General features: G+C 34.2%; 1 protein-coding gene across 1 annotated transcript in view; it reads left to right on the forward strand.

Moving 5' to 3' along the window:
- The first annotated feature begins 1,611 nt into the window (after window positions 1-1,611).
- The window catches only part of GYS2 (glycogen synthase 2), a 234,890-nt gene continuing 214,339 nt past the window's right edge, over window positions 1,612-22,162 (forward strand). Inside the window, exon 1 of the mRNA XM_073649487.1 lies at window positions 1,612-1,970. Coding sequence (XP_073505588.1) covers window positions 1,850-1,970 — 121 coding nt within the window. The 5' untranslated portion in view covers window positions 1,612-1,849. The remainder of the gene's footprint in view (window positions 1,971-22,162) is intronic.

The following is a 22,162-nucleotide window of genomic DNA, read 5'->3' on the forward strand; positions in this document are numbered from 1 at the left end:
CCTAGTGGTGACTGCAGACAGGATCTTATCATGTATCCCTGTATACAGGGATCTCCGCCTAGTGGTGGCTGCAGACAGGATCTTATCATGTGTCTCTGTATACAGGGAGCGCCCCCTAGTGATGGCTGCAGACAGGATCTTATCATGTATCTCTGTATACAGGGAACTCCCCCTAGACGTGGCTGCAGACAGGATCAAATCCTGTATCTCTGTATACAGGGAGCTCCCCCTAGTGGTGGCTGCAGACAGGATCTTATCATGTATCTCTGTATACAGGGAGGTCCCCCTAGTGATGGCTGCAGACAGGATCTTATCATGTATCTCTGTATACAGGGAGCTCCCCCTAGTGGTGGCTGCAGACAGGATCTTATCATGTATCTCTGTATACAGGGAATTCCCCCTAGTGGTGGCTGCAGACATGATCTTATCATGTATCTCTGTATACAGGGAGATCCCCCTAGTGGTGGCTGCAGACATGATCTTATCATGTATCTCTGTATACAGGGGCTCCCTCTAATGGTGACTGTAGACAGAATCTTATCATGTATCACTGTATACAGGGAGCTCCCCCTAGTGGTGGCCGCAAACAGAATCTTATCATGTATCTCTGTATACATGGAGCTCCCCCTAGTGGTACCTGCAGACAGGATCTTATCATGTATGTCTGTATACAGGGAGCTCCCCCTAGTGGTGGCTGCCGACAGAATCTTATCATGTATCTCTGTATACAGGGAGCTCCCCCTAGTGGTGGCTGCAGACAGGATCTTATCATGTATCTCTGTATACAGGGAGCTCCCCCTAGTGGTGGCTGCAGACAGGATCTTATCCTGTATCTCTGTATACAGGGAGCTCCCCCTAGTGGAGGCTGCAGACAGAATCTTATCATGTATCTCTGTATACAGGAAGCTCCCCCTAGTGGAGGCTGCAGACTGAATCTTATCATGTATCTCTGTATACAGGGAGCTCCCCCTAGTGGTGAATGCAGACAGAATCTTATCATGTATCTCTGTATACAGGGAGCTCCCCCTAGTGGTGGCTGCAGACAGGATCTTATCATGTATATTTGTATACAGGGAGCTCCCCTTAGTGGTGGCTGCAGACAGGATCTTATCATGTATCTCTGTATACAGGGAGCTCCCCCTAGTGGTGGCTGCAGATAGGATCTTATCATGTATCTCTGTATACAGGGAGCTCCCCCTAGTGGTGAATGCAGACAGAATCTTATCATGTATCTCTGTATACAGGGAGCTCCCCCTAGTGGTGAATGCAGACAGAATCTTATCATGTATCTCTGTATACAGGGAGCTCCCCCTAGTGGTGAATGCAGACAGAATCTTATCATGTATCTCTGTATACAGAGAGCTCCCCCTAGTGGTGAATGCAGACAGAATCTTATCATGTATCTCTGTATACAGGGAGCTCCCCCTAATGGTGGGCACAGATAGGATCTGTAAAATGTTGTTCTTTTTCCTGGTCCTCCATTGTTGCCCCCTGTCTTTCATGTTTGAGATGAGATGCATGGTTACACAGTGTCGCTGGTGACTCTTCTCGGGCTGGGTAGTGATGTCCTCGGGTCATCGGACTCCCTTTGGGTTCATATATTTCAAGGTTTGTGTGCTTGGCCGGAGTCCAGGGGAGGATTTGGCTGCTGACTGCGCATCGACGTCTGATCAGCTTGAGGGGATCTGTCCGCTTAGCAGGTCCAGGGGGGATTTGCTCGTGTGGGTAATGCTTGGTGTCAGCTCTAAGCTCCGGATTATCTTGGAAGGAGACTCTCCTCAATCTCTTATGTCTTAGAGAGTCTGAGATCCTGGGCGCCGGCTGCTCTGCTCCTCACCTCCAGGACGCCATGCCGCTCAGCAGGTCCCTGTCCGTCACCTCCCTCAATGGCCTCCCTCAGTGGGATGAGGAGGATCTCCCCATAGATGACCTCCTGCTCTTCGAGATTTCCTGGGAGGTCACCAACAAAGGTACGTGACCCCTAACAAAGGAGTAATCATGGGGGTCAGTAATGGCTGATAACTGGGAGTAATAGCCTGCATCTTCCCTGCAGAGATGGAGAGGAGACATGCTTAGTAAGAGAGGACATAGACGCAGTTACATTAGAGTGTCAGCTCCGCGGTCAGGCAGTCTGACGGCTCATTACACTATATTATGGACTACAACCCTCATCCTCCTCCAGTGTTGGGCAGCGCTGTCTTCTCCAGTTAATGATTGATCAATGTGATATTGACATAATAGATGAAAGAAGAGGAGGTGACAGAGGGGCCCGGACTGGGGGGTCGGATTGGGGGCCGGACTGGGGGGCCGGACTGGGGGGCCGGACTGGGGGGCCGCTCACAACGCCATATATACTGAGAGGGACAAACAGTTTCGGTTCCCGTCGCCAGATAAAAACGATTGATTGTTCTCAGCGGAGAAACAAAGTAATAATCGAGTATTTGTGAGAACTTGTAATGTCCGACCGGTGCGATATGTGACGTCACAAGGGGGGCTCAGACTGCGGGGGTCATCAGACGTCAGGTATCACAGGCGGAGAGACCTCAGGAGCATTGAGAGCTGCGGAGAGACCCCAACTATTGTATCTGCCGGATATGAGAGCGCCAAGAAATACAGCAGGGTTATTGTGTCTCCCACTGAGAACATCAGTCTTATATCAGGGAACTGACACTAGATGGCGACAGAGCACCAAATGTGAATCAGCGGCAACACCCGAGCGATGACATGTGACACACGTCCACAGCACGGGGGCCACGGGGAATACTGGGGTCTATCTGCTCGAGCCTCCATACACAGACAGGGGGAGAGGAGGATGCAATATACTTACTAACGGGGGATCCCGATCTATTATCTATCTATCATCTATCTATTATCTATTATCTATCATCTATCTATTATCTATCTATTATCTATTATCTATCTATTATCTATGTATTATCTATCTATCATCTATCTATTATCTATTATCTATCTATTATCTATCATCTATCTATCATCTATTATCTATCATCTATCTATTATCTATCTATTATCTATCTATCATCTATTATCTATCATCTATCTATCATCTATTATCTATCTATTATCTATCATCTATCATCTATCTATTATCTATCATCTATCTATTATCTATCATCTATCTATTATCTATCTATTATCTATCTATTATCTATCTATCATCTATCATCTATCTATTATCTATCATCTATTATCTATCTATTATCTATCTATTATCTATCATCTATCATCTATCTATTATCTATCATCTATTATCTATCTATTATCTATCTATTATCTATCTATCATCTATCATCTATCTATTATCTATCATCTATTATCTATCTATTATCTATCTATTAACTATCATCTATCTATTATCTATCATCTATCCATTATCTATCTATCATCTATTATCTATTATCTATCATCTATCTATTATCTATCTATTATCTATCATCTATCTATTATCTATCATCTATCTATTATCTATCTATTATCTATCATCTATCTATTATCTATCATCTATCTATTATCTATTATCTATCATCTATCTATTATCTATCTATTATCTATCATCTATCTATTATCTATCATCTATCTATTATCTATCTATTATCTATCATCTATCCATTATCTATCTATCATCTATTATCTATTATCTATCATCTATCTATCATCTATCTATTATCTATTATCTATCATCTATCTATTATCTATCTATTATCTATCATCTATCTATTATCTATCATCTATCTATTATCTATCATCTATCATCTATCTATTATCTATCTATTATCTATCATCTATCTATTATCTATCATCTATCTATTATCTATCATCTATTATCTATCTATTATCTATCATCTATCATCTATCTATTATCTATTATCTATCATCTATCTATTATCTATCATCTATCATCTATCTATTATCTATCTATTATCTATCTATTATCTATTATCTATCATCTATCTATTATCTATCTATTATCTATCATCTATCATCTATCTATTATCTATCATCTATCTATTATCTATTATCTATCATCTATTATCTATCTATTATCTATCATCTATCTATTATCTATTATCTATCATCTATCTATTATCTATCATCTATCATCTATCTATTATCTATCTATTATCTATCTATTATCTATTATCTATCATCTATCTATTATCTATTATCTATCATCTATCTATTATCTATCATCTATCTATTATCTATCTATCATCTATCTATTATCTATTATCTATCATCTATCTATTATCTATCTATTATCTATTATCTATCATCTATCTATTATCTATTATCTATCATCTATCTATTATCTATCTATTATCTATCTATTATCTATTATCTATCATCTATCTATTATCTATTATCTATCATCTATCTATTATCTATCATCTATCTATTATCTATCTATCTATCATCTATCTATTATCTATCTATTATCTATCTATTATCTATTATCTATCATCTATCTATTAACTATTATCTATCATCTATCTATTATCTATCTATCTATCATCTATCTATTATCTATCTATCTATCATCTATTATCTATCATCTATCTATCATCTATCTATTATCTATCTATCATCTATCTATCATCTATCTATTATCTATCTATCATCTATCTATTATCTATTATCTATCATCTATCTATTATCTATTATCTATCTATTATCTATCATCTATCTATTATCTATCTATTATCTATCTATTATCTATTATCTATCATCTATCTATTATCTATTATCTATCTATTATCTATCATCTATCTATTATCTATCTATTATCTATCTATTATCTATCATCTATCTATTATCTATCTATTATCTATTATCTATCATCTATCTATTATCTATTATCTATCATCTATCTATTATCTATTATCTATCATCTATCTATTATCTATCTATTATCTATCATCTATCATCTATCTATTATCTATCATCTATCTATTATCTATCTATTATCTATCATCTATCTATCATCTATCTATTATCTATCTATTATCTATCATCTATCATCTATCTATTATCTATCATCTATCATCTATCTATTATCTATCATCTATCTATTATCTATTATCTATCATCTATCTATCTATTATCTATTATCTATCATCTATCTATTATCTATCTATTATCTATCATCTATCATCTATCTATTATCTATCATCTATCTATCATCTATTATCTATCATCTATCTATTATCTATCATCTATCTATTATCTATCTATTATCTATCTATTATCTATCTATTATCTATCTATTATCTATTATCTATCTATTATCTATCTATTATCTATCTATTATCTATTATCTATCATCTATCTATTATCTATTATCTATCATCTATCTATCATCTATCTATTATCTATTATCTATCATCTATCTATTATCTATCTATTATCTATCATCTATCATCTATCTATTATCTATCATCTATCATCTATCTATTATCTATCATCTATCTATTATCTATCATCTATCTATTATCTATCTATTATCTATCTATTATCTATCTATTATCTATTATCTATCTATTATCTATCTATTATCTATCTATTATCTATTATCTATCATCTATTATCTATCATCTATCTATTATCTATCTATTATCTATCATCTATCTATCATCTATCTATTATCTATTATCTATCTATTATCTATCTATTATCTATTATCTATCTATTATCTATCTATTATCTATCATCTATCTATCATCTATCTATCATCTATCTATTATCTATCTATTGTCTATTATCTATCTATTATCTATCATCTATCTATTATCTATCATCTATCTATCATCTATTATCTATCATCTATCTATCATCTATCTATTATCTATCATCTATCTATTATCTATCATCTATCATCTATCTATTATCTATCATCTATCTATCATCTATTATCTATCATCTATCTATTATCTATTATCTATCATCTATCATCTATCTATTATCTATCATCTATCTATTATCTATCTATTATCTATTATCTATCTATTATCTATCTATTATCTATCTATTATCTATCTATTATCTATTATCTATCTATTATCTATCTATTATCTATCATCTATCTATTATCTATCTATTATCTATCTATCATCTATCTATTATCTATCTATTATCTATCTATTATCTATCTATTATCTATCTATTATCTATTATCTATCTATTATCTATCATCTATCTATCATCTATCTATTATCTATTATCTATCTATTATCTATCTATTATCTATTATCTATCTATTATCTATCTATTATCTATCTATTATCTATCATCTATCTATCATCTATCATCTATCTATTATCTATCTATTGTCTATTATCTATCTATTATCTATCATCTATCTATTATCTATCATCTATCATCTATCTATTATCTATCTATTATCTATCATCTATCTATTATCTATCATCTATCTATTATCTATCTATTATCTATCATCTATCATCTATCTATTATCTATCATCTATCTATTATCTATTATCTATCATCTATCTATTATCTATCTATTATCTATCATCTATCATCTATCTATTATCTATCATCTATTATCTATCATCTATCTATTATCTATCTATTATCTATCATCTATCATCTATCATCTATCTATTATCTATCATCTATCTATCATCTATTAGCTATCATCTATCTATTATCTATTATCTATCATCTATCATCTATCTATTATCTATCATCTATCTATTATCTATCTATCATCTATCTATCATCTATCTATTATCTATCATCTATCTATTATCTATTATCTATCTATTATCTATCTATTATCTATCTATTATCTATTATCTATCTATTATCTATCTATTATCTATCATCTATTATCTATCATCTATCATCTATCTATCATCTATCTATTATCTATCTATTATCTATCTATTATCTATCATCTATCTATCATCTATCTATTATCTATTATCTATCTATTATCTATCTATTATCTATTATCTATCTATTATCTATCTATTATCTATCATCTATCTATCATCTATCTATCATCTATCTATTATCTATCTATTGTCTATTATCTATCTATTATCTATCATCTATCTATTATCTATCATCTATCTATCATCTATCTATTATCTATCATCTATCTATCATCTATCTATTATCTATCATCTATCTATTATCTATTATCTATCTATTATCTATCTATTATCTATCATCTATCTATTATCTATCTATCATCTATCTATCATCTATCTATTATCTATCATCTATCTATTATCTATTATCTATCTATTATCTATCTATTATCTATCATCTATTATCTATCATCTATTATGTATCTATTATCTATCTATTATCTATCATCTATCTATTATCTATCATCTATCTATCATCTATCTATTATCTATCTATTATCTATCATCTATCTATCTATCATCTATCTATTATCTATCATCTATCTATTATCTATCATCTATCATCTATTATCTATCATCTATTATCTATCATCTATCTATCATCTATCTATTATCTATCTATTATCTATCATCTATCTATTATCTATTATCTATCATCTGTTATCTATCATCTATCTATCATCTATCATCTATCATCTATCTATTATCTATCTATTATCTATCTATTATCTATCCATTATCTATCATCTATCTATTATCTATCATCTATCTATCATCTATCTATTATCTATCATCTATTATCTATCTATCATCTATCTATCATCTATCTATTATCTATCATCTATCTATCATCTATCTATTATCTATCATCTATCTATCATCTATCTATTATCTATCATCTATCTATTATCTATTATCTATCTATTATCTATCTATCTATCTATTATCTATCTATTATCTATCTATCATCTATCTATTATCTATCATCTATCTATTATCTATTATGTATCTATATATTATCTATTATCTATCATCTATCTATTATCTATCTATTATCTATCATCTATTATCTATCATCTATCTATTATCTATCTATTATCTATCATCTATCTATTATCTATCATCTATCTATCATCTATCTATTATCTATCTATTATCTATCATCTATCTATCTATCATCTATCTATCATCTATCATCTATCTATCATCTATCTATCATCTATCTATTATCTATCTATTATCTATCATCTATATATTATCTATCTATATTTACACCTCTTGATCTTTTCCACATTTTTCCCGTTACAGCCACGAACTTCAATGCTCCGACTAACTGCAGCCGAGACAGCAGTAGAAGAAAGGTTGAGCACCCCATATAGTTGGCGTGCTCTCCGAAAGGGTTAATCGCTCTACACTAATAACAGCTCTTCTCCTCAGTGTGATATAGTAATATATATAGTAATATGGCGGCCCTTCTCCTCAGTGTGATATAGTAGTATATATAGTAATATGGCCGCCCTTCTCCTCAGTGTGATCTAGTAATATATATAGTAATACGGCCGCCCTTCTCCTCAGTGTGATATAGTAATATATATAGTAATATGGCCGCCCTTCTCCTCAGTGTGATATAGTAATATATATAGTAATACGGCCGCCCTACTCCTCAGTGTGATATAGTAATATATATAGTAATATGGCCGCCCTTCTCCTCAGTGTGATATAGTAATATATATAGTAATATGACTGCCCTTCTCCTGAGTGTGATATAGTAATATATATAGTAATATGGCAGCCCTTCTCCTCAGTGTGACATAGTAATACATATAGTAATATGACTGCCCTTCTCCTCAGTGTGATATAGTAATATATATAGTAATATGGCAGCCCTTCTCCTCAGTGTGACATAGTAATACATATAGTAATATGGCCGCCCTTGTTCTCATTGTGATATAGTAATATATATAGTAATATGGCAGCCCTTCTCCTCAATGTGATATAGTAATATATATAGTAATATGGCCGCCCTTCTCTTCAGTGTGATCTAGTAATATACATAGTAATATGGCTGCCCTTCTCCTCAGTGTGATATAGTAATATATATAGTAATATGGCCGCCCTTCTCAGTGTGATATAATAATATATATAGTAATATGGCTGCCCTTCTCCTCAGTGTGATATAGTAATACATATAGTAATATGGCCGCCCTTGTTCTCATTGTGATATAGTAATATATATAGTAATATGGCCGCCCTTCTCCTCAGTGTGATATAGTAATATATATAGTAATATGGCTGCCCTTCTCCTCAGTGTGATATATTAATATATATAGTAATATGGCCACCCTACTCCTCAGTGTGATATAGTAATATATATAGTAATATGGCCGCCCTTCTCCTCAGTGTGATATAGTAATATATATAGTAATATGACTGCCCTTCTCCTGAGTGTGATCTAGTAATATATATATAGTAATATGGCCGCCCTTCTCCTCAGTATGATCTAGTAATATATATAGTAATATGGCCGCCCTTCTCCTCAGTGATGATATAATAATATATATAGTAATATGGCCGCCCTTCTCCTCAGTGTGATATAGTAATATATATAGTAATATGGCTGCCCTTCTCCTCAGTGTGATATAGTAATATATATATTAATATGGCCACCCTTCTCCTCAGTGATGATATCATAATATATACAGTAATATGGCCGCCCTTCTTCTCAGTGTGATATAGTAATATATATAGTAATATGGCTGCCCTTCTCCTCAGTGTGATATAGTAATATATATAGTAATATGGCTGCCCTTCTCCTCAGTGTGATATAGTAATATATATAGTAATATGGCTGCCCTTCTCCTCAGTGTGATATAGTAATATATATAGTAATATGGCCGCCCTTCTCCTCAGTGTGATATAGTAATATATATAGTAATATGGCCGCCCTTCTCCTCAGTGTGATATAGTAATAAATATAGTAATATGGCCGCCCTTCTCCTCAGTGTGATATAGTAATATATATAGTAATATGGCCGCCCTTCTCCTCAGTGTGATATAGTAATATATATAGTAATATGGCCGCCCTTCTCCTCAGTGTGATATAGTAATATATATAGTAATATGGCCGCCCTTCTCCTCAGTGTGATATAATAATATATATAGTAATATGGCCGCCCTTCTCCTCAGTGTGATATAGTAATATATATAGTAATATGGCCACCCTTCTCCTGAGTGTGATATAGTAATATATATAGTAATATGGCCATCCTTCTCCTCAGTGTGATATAGTAATATATATAGTAATATGGCCGCCCTTCTCCTCAGTGTGATATAGTAATATATATAGTAATATGGCCGCCCTTCTCCTCAGTGTGATATAGTAATATATATAGTAATATGGCCGCCCTTCTCCTCAGTGTGATATAATAATATATATAGTAATATGGCCGCCCTTCTCCTCAGTGTGATATAGTAATATATATAGTAATATGGCCACCCTTCTCCTGAGTGTGATATAGTAATATATATAGTAATATGGCCGTCCTTCTCCTCAGTGTGATATAGTAATATATATAGTAATATGGCCGTCCTTCTCCTCAGTGTGATATAGTAATATATATAGTAATATGGCCACCCTTCTCCTGAGTGTGATATAGTAATATATATATAGTAATACGGCCGCCCTTCTCCTCAGTGTGATATAGTAATATATATAGTAATATCGCTGCACTTCTCCTCAGTGTGATATAGTAATATATATAGTAATATGGCCGCCCTTCTCCTCAGTGTGATATAATAATATATATAGTAATATGGCCGCCCTTCTCCTCAGTGTGATATAGTAATATGGCTGCCCTTCTCCTCAGTGTGATATAATAATATATATAGTAATATAGCCGCCCTTCTCCTCAGTGTGATATAGTAATATATATAGTAATATGGCCGCCCTTCTCCTCAGTGTGATATAGTAATATATATAGTAATATGGCCGCCCTTCTCCTCAGTGTGATATAGTAATATATATAGTAATATGGCTGCCCTTCTCCTCAGTGTGATATAGTAATATATATAGTAATATGGCCGCCCTTCTCCTCAGTGTGATATAGTAATATATAAAGTAATATGGCCGCCCTTCTCCTCAGTGTGATATAGTAATATATATAGTAATATGGCTGCCCTTCTCCTCACTGTGATCTAGTAATATATATAGTAATATGGCTGCCCTTCTCCTCAGTGTGATATAGTAATATATATAGTAATATGGTCGCCCTTCTCCTCAGTGTGATATAGTAATATATATAGTAATATGGCCGCCCTTCTTCTCAGTGTGATATAGTAATATATATAGTAATATGGCCGCCCTTCTCCTCAGTGTGATATAGTAATATATATAGTAATATGGCCGCCCTTCTCCTCAGTGTGATATAGTAATATATATAGTAATATGGCCGTCCTTCTCCTCAGTGTGATATAGTAATATATATAGTAATTTGGCCGCCCTTCTCCTCAGTGTGATATAGTAATATATATAGTAATATGGCCGCCCTTCTCCTCAGTGTGATATAGTAATATATATAGTAATATGGCTGCCCTTCTCCTCAGTGTGATATAATAATATATATAGTAATATGGCCGCCCTTCTCCTCAGTGTGATATAGTAATATATATTGTAATATGGCCGCCCTTCTCCTCAGTGTGATATAGTAATATATATAGTAATATAGCCGCGCTTCTCCTCAGTGTGATATAGTAATATATATAGTAATATGGCTGCCCTTCTCCTCAGTGTGATATAGTAATATATATAGTAATATGGCCGCCCTTCTCCTCAGTGTGATATAGTAATATATATAATAATATGGCCGCCCTTCTCCTCAGTGTGATATAGTAATATATATAGTAATATGACCGCCCTTCTTTTCAGTGTGATATAGTAATATATATAGTAATATGGCCGCCCTTCTCCTCAGTGTGATATAGTAATATATATAGTAATATGGCTGCCCTTCTCCTCACTGTGATATAGTAATATATATAGTAATATGGACGCCCTTCTCCTCAGTGTGATATAGTAATATATATAGTAATATGGCTGACCTTCTCCTCAGTGTGATATAGTAATATATATAGTAATATGGCTGCCCTTCTCCTCAGTGTGATATAGTAATATATATAGTAATATGGTCGCCCTTCTCCTAAGTGTGATATAGTAATATATATAGTAATATGGCCGCCCTTCTTCTCAGTGTGATATAGTAATATATATAGTAATATGGCCGCCCTTCTCCTCAGTGTGATATAGTAATATATATAGTAATATGGCCGCCCTTCTCCTCAGTGTGATATAGTAATATATATAGTAATATGGCCGTCCTTCTCCTCAGTGTGATATAGTAATATATATATTAATATGGCCGCCCTTCTCCTCAGTGTGATATAGTAATATATATAGTAATATGGCCGCCCTTCTCCTCAGTGTGATATAGTAATATATATAGTAATATGGCTGCCCTTCTCAGTGTGATATAATAATATATATAGTAATATGGCCGCCCTTCTCCTCAGTGTGATATAGTAATATATATAGTAATATGGCCGCCCTTCTCCTCAGTGTGATATAGTAATATATATAGTAATATGGCCGCCCTTCTCCTCAATGTGATATAGTAATATATATAGTAATATGGCTGCCCTTCTCCTCAGTGTGATATAGTAATATATATAGTAATATGGCCGCCCTTCTCCTCAATGTGATATAGTAATATATATAGTAATATGGCTGCCCTTCTCCTCAGTGTGATATAGTAATATGTATAGTAATATGGCTGCCCTTCTCCTCAGTGTGATATAGTAATATATATAGTAATATGGCCGCCCTTCTCCTCAGTGTGATATAGTAATATATATAGTAATATGGCCACCCTTCTCCTCAGTGTGATATAGTAATATATATAGTAATATGGCCGCCCTTCTCCTCAGTGTGATATAGGAATATATATAGTAATATGGCCGCCCTTCTCCTCAGTGTGATATAGTAATATATATAGTAATATGGCTGCACTTCTCCTCAGTGTGATATAGTAATATATATAGTAATATGGCCGCCCTTCTCCTCAGTGTGATATAGTAATATATATAGTAATATGGCCACCCTTCTCCTCAGTGTGATATAGTAATATATATAGTCATATGGCCGCCCTTCTCCTCAGTGTGATATAGTAATATATTTAGTAATATGGCCGCCCTTCTCCTCAGTGTGATATAGTAATATATATAGTAATATGGCCGCCCTTCTCCTCAGTGTGATATAGTAATATATATAGTAATATGGCCACCCTTCTCCTCAGTGTGATATAGTAATATATATAGTAATATGGCCGCCCTTCTCCTCAGTGTGATATAGGAATATATATAGTAATATGGCCGCCCTCCTCCTCAGTGTGATATAGTAATATATATAGTAATATGGCCGCCCTTCTCCTCAGTGTGATATAGTAATATATATAGTAATATGGCCGCCCTTCTCCTCAGTGTGATATAGTAATATATATAGTAATATGGCCGCCCTTCTCCTCAGTGTGATATAGTAATATATATAGTAATATGGCCGCCCTTCTCCTCAGTGTGATATAGTAATATATATAGTAATATGGCAGCCCTTCTCCTCAGTGTGATATAGTAATATATATAGTAATATGGCCACCCTTCTCCTCAGTGTGATATAGTAATATATATAGTAATATGGCCGCCCTTCTCCTCAGTGTGATATAGGAATATATATAGTAATATGGCCGCCCTCCTCCTCAGTGTGATATAGTAATATATATAGTAATATGGCCACCCTTCTCCTCAGTGTGATATAGTAATATATATAGTAATATGGCCGCCCTTCTCCTCAGTGTGATATAGTAATATTTATAGTAATATGGCCGCCCTTCTCCTCAGTGTGATATAGTAATATATATAGTAATATGGCCGCCCTTCTCCTCAGTGTGATATAGTAATATATATAGTAATATGGCCACCGTAATATATATAGTAATATGGCCGCACTTCTCCTCAGTGTGATATAGTAATATATATAGTAATATGGCCGCCCTTCTCCTCAGTGTGATATAGTAATATATATAGTAATATGGCCGCCCTTCTCCTCAGTGTGATATAGTAATATATATAGTAATATGGCCGCCCTTCTCCTCAGTGTGATATAGTAATATATATAGTAATATGGCCGCCCTTCTCCTCAGTGTGATATAGTAATATATATAGTAATATGGCCGACCTTCTCCTCAGTGTGATATTGTAATATATATAGTATTATGGCCGCCCTTCTCCTCAGTGTGAAATAGTAATATATATAGTAATATGACTGCCCTTCTCCTCAGTGTGATATAGTAATATATATAGTAATATGGCCGCCCTTCTCCTCAGTGTGATATAGTAATATATATAGTAATATGGCCGCCCTTCTCCTCAGTGTGATAAAGTAATATATATAGTAATATGGCCACCCTTCTCCTCAGTGTGATATAGTAATATATATAGTAATATGGCCGCCCTTCTCCTCAGTGTGATGTAGGAATATATATAGTAATATGGCCGCCCTCCTCCTCAGTGTGATATAGTAATATATATAGTAATATGGCCGCCCTTCTCCTCAGTGTGATATAGTAATATATATAGTAATATGGCCGCCCTTCTCCTCAGTGTGATATAGTAATATATATAGTAATATGGCCGCCCTTCTCCTCAGTGTGATATAGTAATATATATAGTAATATGGCCGCCCTTCTCCTCAGTGTGATATAGTAATATTTATAGTAATATGGCCGCCCTTCTCCTCAGTGTGATATAGTAATATATATAGTAATATGGCCACCGTAATATATATAGTAATATGGCCGCCCTTCTCCTCAGTGTGATATAGTAATATATATAGTAATATGGCTGCCCCTTTCCTCAGTGCGATATAGTAATATTTATAGTAATATGGCCACCCTTCTCCTCAGTGTGATATAGTAATATATATAGTAATATGGCCGACCTTCTCCTCAGTGTGATATAGTAATATATATAGTAATATGGCCGCCCTTCTCCTCAGTGTGAAATCGTAATATATATAGTAATATGACTGCCCTTCTCCTCAGTGTGATATATTAATATATATAGTAATATGGCTGCCCTTCTCCTCAGTGTGATATAGTAATATATATAGTAATATGGCCACCCTTCTCCTCAGTGTGATATAGTAATATATATATAGTAATATGGCCGCACTTCTTCTCAGTGTGATATAGTAATATATATAGTAATATGGCCGCCCTTCTCCTCAGTGTGATATAGTAATATATATAGTAATATGGCCGCCCTTCTCCTCAGTGTGATATAATAATATATATAGTAATATGACTGCCCTTCTCTTCAGTGTGATATAGTAATATATATAGTAATATGGCTGCCCTTCTCCTCAGTGTGATATAGTAATATATATAGTAATATGGCCGCCCTTCTCCTCAGTGTGATATAGTAGTATATATAGTAATATGGCCGCCCTTCTCCTCAGTGTGATATAGTAATATTTATAGTAATATGGCCGCCCTTCTCCTCAGTGTGATATAGTAATATATATAGTAATATGGCCACCGTAATATATATAGTAATATGGCCGCCCTTCTCCTCAGTGTGATATAGTAATATATATAGTAATATGGCTGCCCCTTTCCTCAGTGCGATATAGTAATATTTATAGTAATATGGCCACCCTTCTCCTCAGTGTGATATAGTAATATATATAGTAATATGGCCGACCTTCTCCTCAGTGTGATATAGTAATATATATAGTAATATGGCCGCCCTTCTCCTCAGTGTGAAATCGTAATATATATAGTAATATGACTGCCCTTCTCAGTGTGATATATTAATATATATAGTAATATGGCTGCCCTTCTCCTCAGTGTAATATAGTAATATATATAGTAATATGGCCACCCTTCTCCTCAGTGTGATATAGTAATATATATATAGTAATATGGCCGCACTTCTTCTCAGTGTGATATAGTAATATATATAGTAATATGGCCGCCCTTCTCCTCAGTGTGATATAGTAATATATATAGTAATATGGCCGCCCTTCTCCTCAGTGTGATATAATAATATATATAGTAATATGACTGCCCTTCTCTTCAGTGTGATATAGTAATATATATAGTAATATGGCTGCCCTTCTCCTCAGTGTGATATAGTAATATATATAGTAATATGGCCGCCCTTCTCCTCAGTGTGATATAGTAATATATATAGTAATATGGCCGCCCTTCTCCTCAGTGTGATATAATAATATATATAGTAATATGACTGCCCTTCTCTTCAGTTTGATATAGTAATATATATAGTAATATGGCCGCCCTTCTCCTCAATGTGGTATAGTAATGTAAATAGTAATATGACCGCCCTTCTCCTCAGTGTGATTTAGTAATATATATAGTAATATGGTCGCCCTTCTCCTCAGTGTGATATAGTAATATCTATAGTAATATGGCCGCCCTTCTCCTCAGTGTGATATAGTAATATATATATATATATATATATATATATATATATATAGTGATATGGCCGCCCTTCTCCTCAGTGTGATATAGTAATATCTATTGTAATATGGCCGCTCTTCTCCTCAGTGTGATATAATAATATCTATAGTAATATGGCCGCCCTTCTCCTCAGTGTGATATAGTAATATATACAGTAATATGGCCGCCCTCCTCCTCAGTGTGATATAGTAATATATAGTAATATGACTACCCTTCTCCTCAGTGTGATAGAGTAATATATATAGTAATATGGCCACTCTTCTCCTCAGTGTGATATAGTAATATATATAGTAATATGGCCGCCCTTCTCCTCAGTGTGATATAGGAATATATATAGTAATATGGCCGCCCTCCTCCTCAGTGTGATATAGTAATATATATAGTAATATGGCCGCCCTTCTCCTCAGTGTGATATAGTAATATATATAGTAATATGGCCGCCCTTCTCCTCAGTGTGATATAGTAATATATATAGTAATATGGCCGCCCTTCTCCTCAGTGTGATATAGTAATATATATAGTAATATGGCCGCCCTTCTCCTCAGTGTGATATAGTAATATATATAGTAATATGGCCGCCCTTCTCCTCAGTGTGGTATAGTAATATATATATTAATATGGCCACCCTTCTCCTCAGTGTGATATAGTAATATATATAGTAATATGGCCGCCCTTCTCCTCAGTGTGATATAGGAATATATATAGTAATATGGCCGCCCTCCTCCTCAGTGTGATATAGTAATATATATAGTAATATGGCCACCCTTCTCCTCAGTGTGATATAGTAATATATATAGTAATATGGCCGCCCTTCTCCTCAGTGTGATATAGTAATATTTATAGTAATATGGCCGCCCTTCTCCTCAGTGTGATATAGTAATATATATAGTAATATGGCCGCCCTTCTCCTCAGTGTGATATAGTAATATATATAGTAATATGGCCGCCCTTCTCCTCAGTGTGATATAGTAATATATATAGTAATATGGCCGCCCTTCTCCTCAGTGTGATATTGTAATATATATAGTAATATGGCCAACCTTCTCCTCAGTGTGATATAGTAATATATATAGTAATATGGCCGCCCTTCTCCTCAGTGTGATATAGTAATATATATAGTAATATGGCCACCCTTCTCCTCAGTGTGAAATAGTAATATATATAGTAATATGGCCGCCCTTCTCCTCAGTGTGATATAGTAATATATATAGTAATATGGCTGCCCTTCTCCTCAGTGTGATATAGTAATATATATAGTAATATGGCCACCCTTCTCCTCAGTGTGATATAGTAATATATATATAGTAATATGGCCGCACTTCTTCTCAGTGTGATATAGTAATATATATAGTAATATGGCCGCCCTTCTCCTCAGTGTGATATAGTAATATATATAGTAATATGGCCGCCCTTCTCCTCAGTGTGATATAATAATATATATAGTAATATGACTGCCCTTCTCCTCAGTGTGATATAGTAATATATATAGTAATATGGCTGCTCTTCTCCTCAGTGTGATATAGTAATATATATAGTAATATGGCCACCCTTCTCCTCAGTGTGATATAGTAATACATATAGTAATATGGCCGCCCTTCTCCTCAGTGTGATATAGTAATATATATAGTAATATGGTCGCCCTTCTCCTCAATGTGATCTAGTAATATATATATTAATATGGCAGCCCTTCTCCTCAATGTGGTATAGTAATATATATAGTAATATGGCCGCCCTTCTCCTCAGTGTGATATAGTAATATATATAGTAATATGGCCGCCCTTCTCCTCAGTGTGATATAGTAATATATATAGTAATATGGCCGCCCTTCTCCTCAGTGTGATATAATAATATATATAGTAATATGACCGCCCTTCTCCTCAGTGTGATATAGTAATATATATAGTAATATGGCCGCCCTTCTCCTCAGTGTGATATAGTAATATATATAGTAATATGGCCGCCCTTCTCCTCAGTGTGATATAGTAATATCTATAGTAATATGGCCGCCCTTCTCCTCAGTGTGATATAGTAATATATATAGTAATATGGCCACCCTTCTCCTCAGTGTGATATAGTAATATATATAGTAATATGGCCGCCCTTCTCCTCAGTGTGATATAGTAATATTTATAGTAATATGGCCGCCCTTCTCCTCAGTGTGATATAGTAATATATATAGTAATATGGCCGCCCTTCTCCTCAGTGTGATATAGTAATATATATAGTAATATGGCCACCGTAATATATATAGTAATATGGCCGCCCTTCTCCTCAGTGTGATATATTAATATATATAGTAATATGGCTGCCCCTTTCCTCAGTGCGATATAGTAATATTTATAGTAATATGGCCGCCCTTCTCCTCAGTGTGATATAGTAATATATATAGTAATATGGCCGAGCTTCTCCTCAGTGTGATATAGTAATATATATAGTAATATGGCCGCCCTTCTCCTCAGTGTGAAATAGTAATATATATAGTAATATGACTGCCCTTCTCCTCAGTGTGATATATTAATATATATAGTAATATGGCTGCCCTTCTCCTCAGTGTGATATAGTAATATATATAGTAATATGGCCACCCTTCTCCTCAGTGTGATATAGTAATATATATATAGTAATATGGCCGCACTTCTTCTCAGTGTGATATAGTAATATATATAGTAATATGGCTGCCCTTCTCCTCAGTGTGATATAGTAATATATATAGTAATATGGCCGCCCTTCTCCTCAGTGTGATATAGTAATATATATAGTAATATGGCCGCCCTTCTCCTCAGTGTGATATAGTAATATATATAGGAATATGGCCACCCTTCTCCTCAGTGTGATATAGTAATATATATAGTAATATGGCCGCCCTTCTCCTCAGTGTGATATAGGAATATTTATAGTAATATGGCCGCCCTCCTCCTCAGTGTGATATAGTAATATATATAGTAATATGGCCGCCCTTCTCCTCAGTGTGATATAGTAATATTTATAGTAATATGGCCGCCCTTCTCCTCAGTGTGATATAGTAATATATATAGTAATATGGCCACCGTAATATATATAGTAATATGGCCGCCCTTCTCCTCAGTGTGATATAGTAATATATATAATAATATGGCTGCCCCTTTCCTCAGTGCGATATAGTAATATTTATAGTAATATGGCCGCCCTTCTCCTCAGTGTGATATAGTAATATATATAGTAATATGGCCGACCTTCTCCTCAGTGTGATATAGTAATATATATAGTAATATGGCCGCCCTTCTCCTCAGTGTGAAATAGTAATATATATAGTAATATGACTGCCCTTCTCCTCAGTGTGATATATTAATATATATAGTAATATGGCTGCCCTTCTCCTTAGTGTGATATAGTAATATATATAGTAATATGGCCACCCTTCTCCTCAGTGTGATATAGTAATATATATATAGTAATATGGCCGCACTTCTTCTCAGTGTGATATAGTAATATATATAGTAATATGGCCGCCCTTCTCCTCAGTGTGATATAGTAATATATATAGTAATATGGCCGCCCTTCTCCTCAGTGTGATATAATAATATATATAGTAATATGACTGCCCTTCTCTTCAGTGTGATATAGTAATATATATAGTAATATGGCTGCCCTTCTCCTCAGTGTGATATAGTAATATATATAGTAATATGGCCGCCCTTCTCCTCAGTGTGATATAGTAATATATATAGTAATATGGCCGCCCTTCTCCTCAGTGTGATATAGTAATATCTATAGTAATATGGCCGCCCTTCTCCTCAGTGTGATATAGTAATATATTTAGTAATATGGCCACCCTTCTCCTCAGTGTGATATAGTAATATATATAGTAATATGGCCGCCCTTCTCCTCAGTGTGATATAGGAATATATATAGTAATATGGCCGCCCTCCTCCTCAGTGTGATATAGTAATATATATAGTAATATGGCCACCCTTCTCCTCAGTGTGATATAGTAATATATATAGTAATATGGCCGCCCTTCTCCTCAGTGTGATATAGTAATATTTATAGTAATATGGCCGCCCTTCTCCTCAGTGTGATATAGTAATATATATAGTAATATGGCCGCCCTTCTCCTCAGTGTGATATAGTAATATATATAGTAATATGGCCACCGTAATATATATAGTAATATGGCCGCCCTTCTCCTCAGTGTGATATATTAATATATATAGTAATATGGCTGCCCCTTTCCTCAGTGCGATATAGTAATATTTATAGTAATATGGCCGCCCTTCTCCTCAGTGTGATATAGTAATATATATAGTAATATGGCCGAGCTTCTCCTCAGTGTGATATAGTAATATATATAGTAATATGGCCGCCCTTCTCCTCAGTGTGAAATAGTAATATATATAGTAATATGACTGCCCTTCTCCTCAGTGTGATATATTAATATATATAGTAATATGGCTGCCCTTCTCCTCAGTGTGATATAGTAATATATATAGTAATATGGCCACCCTTCTCCTCAGTGTGATATAGTAATATATATATAGTAATATGGCCGCACTTCTTCTCAGTGTGATATAGTAATATATATAGTAATATGGCTGCCCTTCTCCTCAGTGTGATATAGTAATATATATAGTAATATGGCCGCCCTTCTCCTCAGTGTGATATAGTAATATATATAGTAATATGGCCGCCCTTCTCCTCAGTGTGATATAGTAATATATATAGGAATATGGCCACCCTTCTCCTCAGTGTGATATAGTAATATATATAGTAATATGGCCGCCCTTCTCCTCAGTGTGATATAGGAATATTTATAGTAATATGGCCGCCCTCCTCCTCAGTGTGATATAGTAATATATATAGTAATATGGCCGCCCTTCTCCTCAGTGTGATATAGTAATATTTATAGTAATATGGCCGCCCTTCTCCTCAGTGTGATATAGTAATATATATAGTAATATGGCCACCGTAATATATATAGTAATATGGCCGCCCTTCTCCTCAGTGTGATATAGTAATATATATAATAATATGGCTGCCCCTTTCCTCAGTGCGATATAGTAATATTTATAGTAATATGGCCGCCCTTCTCCTCAGTGTGATATAGTAATATATATAGTAATATGGCCGACCTTCTCCTCAGTGTGATATAGTAATATATATAGTAATATGGCCGCCCTTCTCCTCAGTGTGAAATAGTAATATATATAGTAATATGACTGCCCTTCTCCTCAGTGTGATATATTAATATATATAGTAATATGGCTGCCCTTCTCCTCAGTGTGATATAGTAATATATATAGTAATATGGCCACCCTTCTCCTCAGTGTGATATAGTAATATATATATAGTAATATGGCCGCACTTCTTCTCAGTGTGATATAGTAATATATATAGTAATATGGCCGCCCTTCTCCTCAGTGTGATATAGTAATATATATAGTAATATGGCCGCCCTTCTCCTCAGTGTGATATAATAATATATATAGTAATATGACTGCCCTTCTCTTCAGTGTGATATAGTAATATATATAGTAATATGGCTGCCCTTCTCCTCAGTGTGATATAGTAATATATATAGTAATATGGCCGCCCTTCTCCTCAGTGTGATATAGTAATATATATAGTAATATGGCCGCCCTTCTCCTCAGTGTGATATAGTAATATATATAGTAATATGGC

The sequence above is a fragment of the Phyllobates terribilis genome, unplaced genomic scaffold (genome assembly GCF_046119375.1).
Source record: "Phyllobates terribilis strain yellow unplaced genomic scaffold, ASM4611937v1 Scaffold_10__3_contigs__length_209671492, whole genome shotgun sequence".
Taxonomy (NCBI): domain Eukaryota; kingdom Metazoa; phylum Chordata; class Amphibia; order Anura; family Dendrobatidae; genus Phyllobates; species Phyllobates terribilis.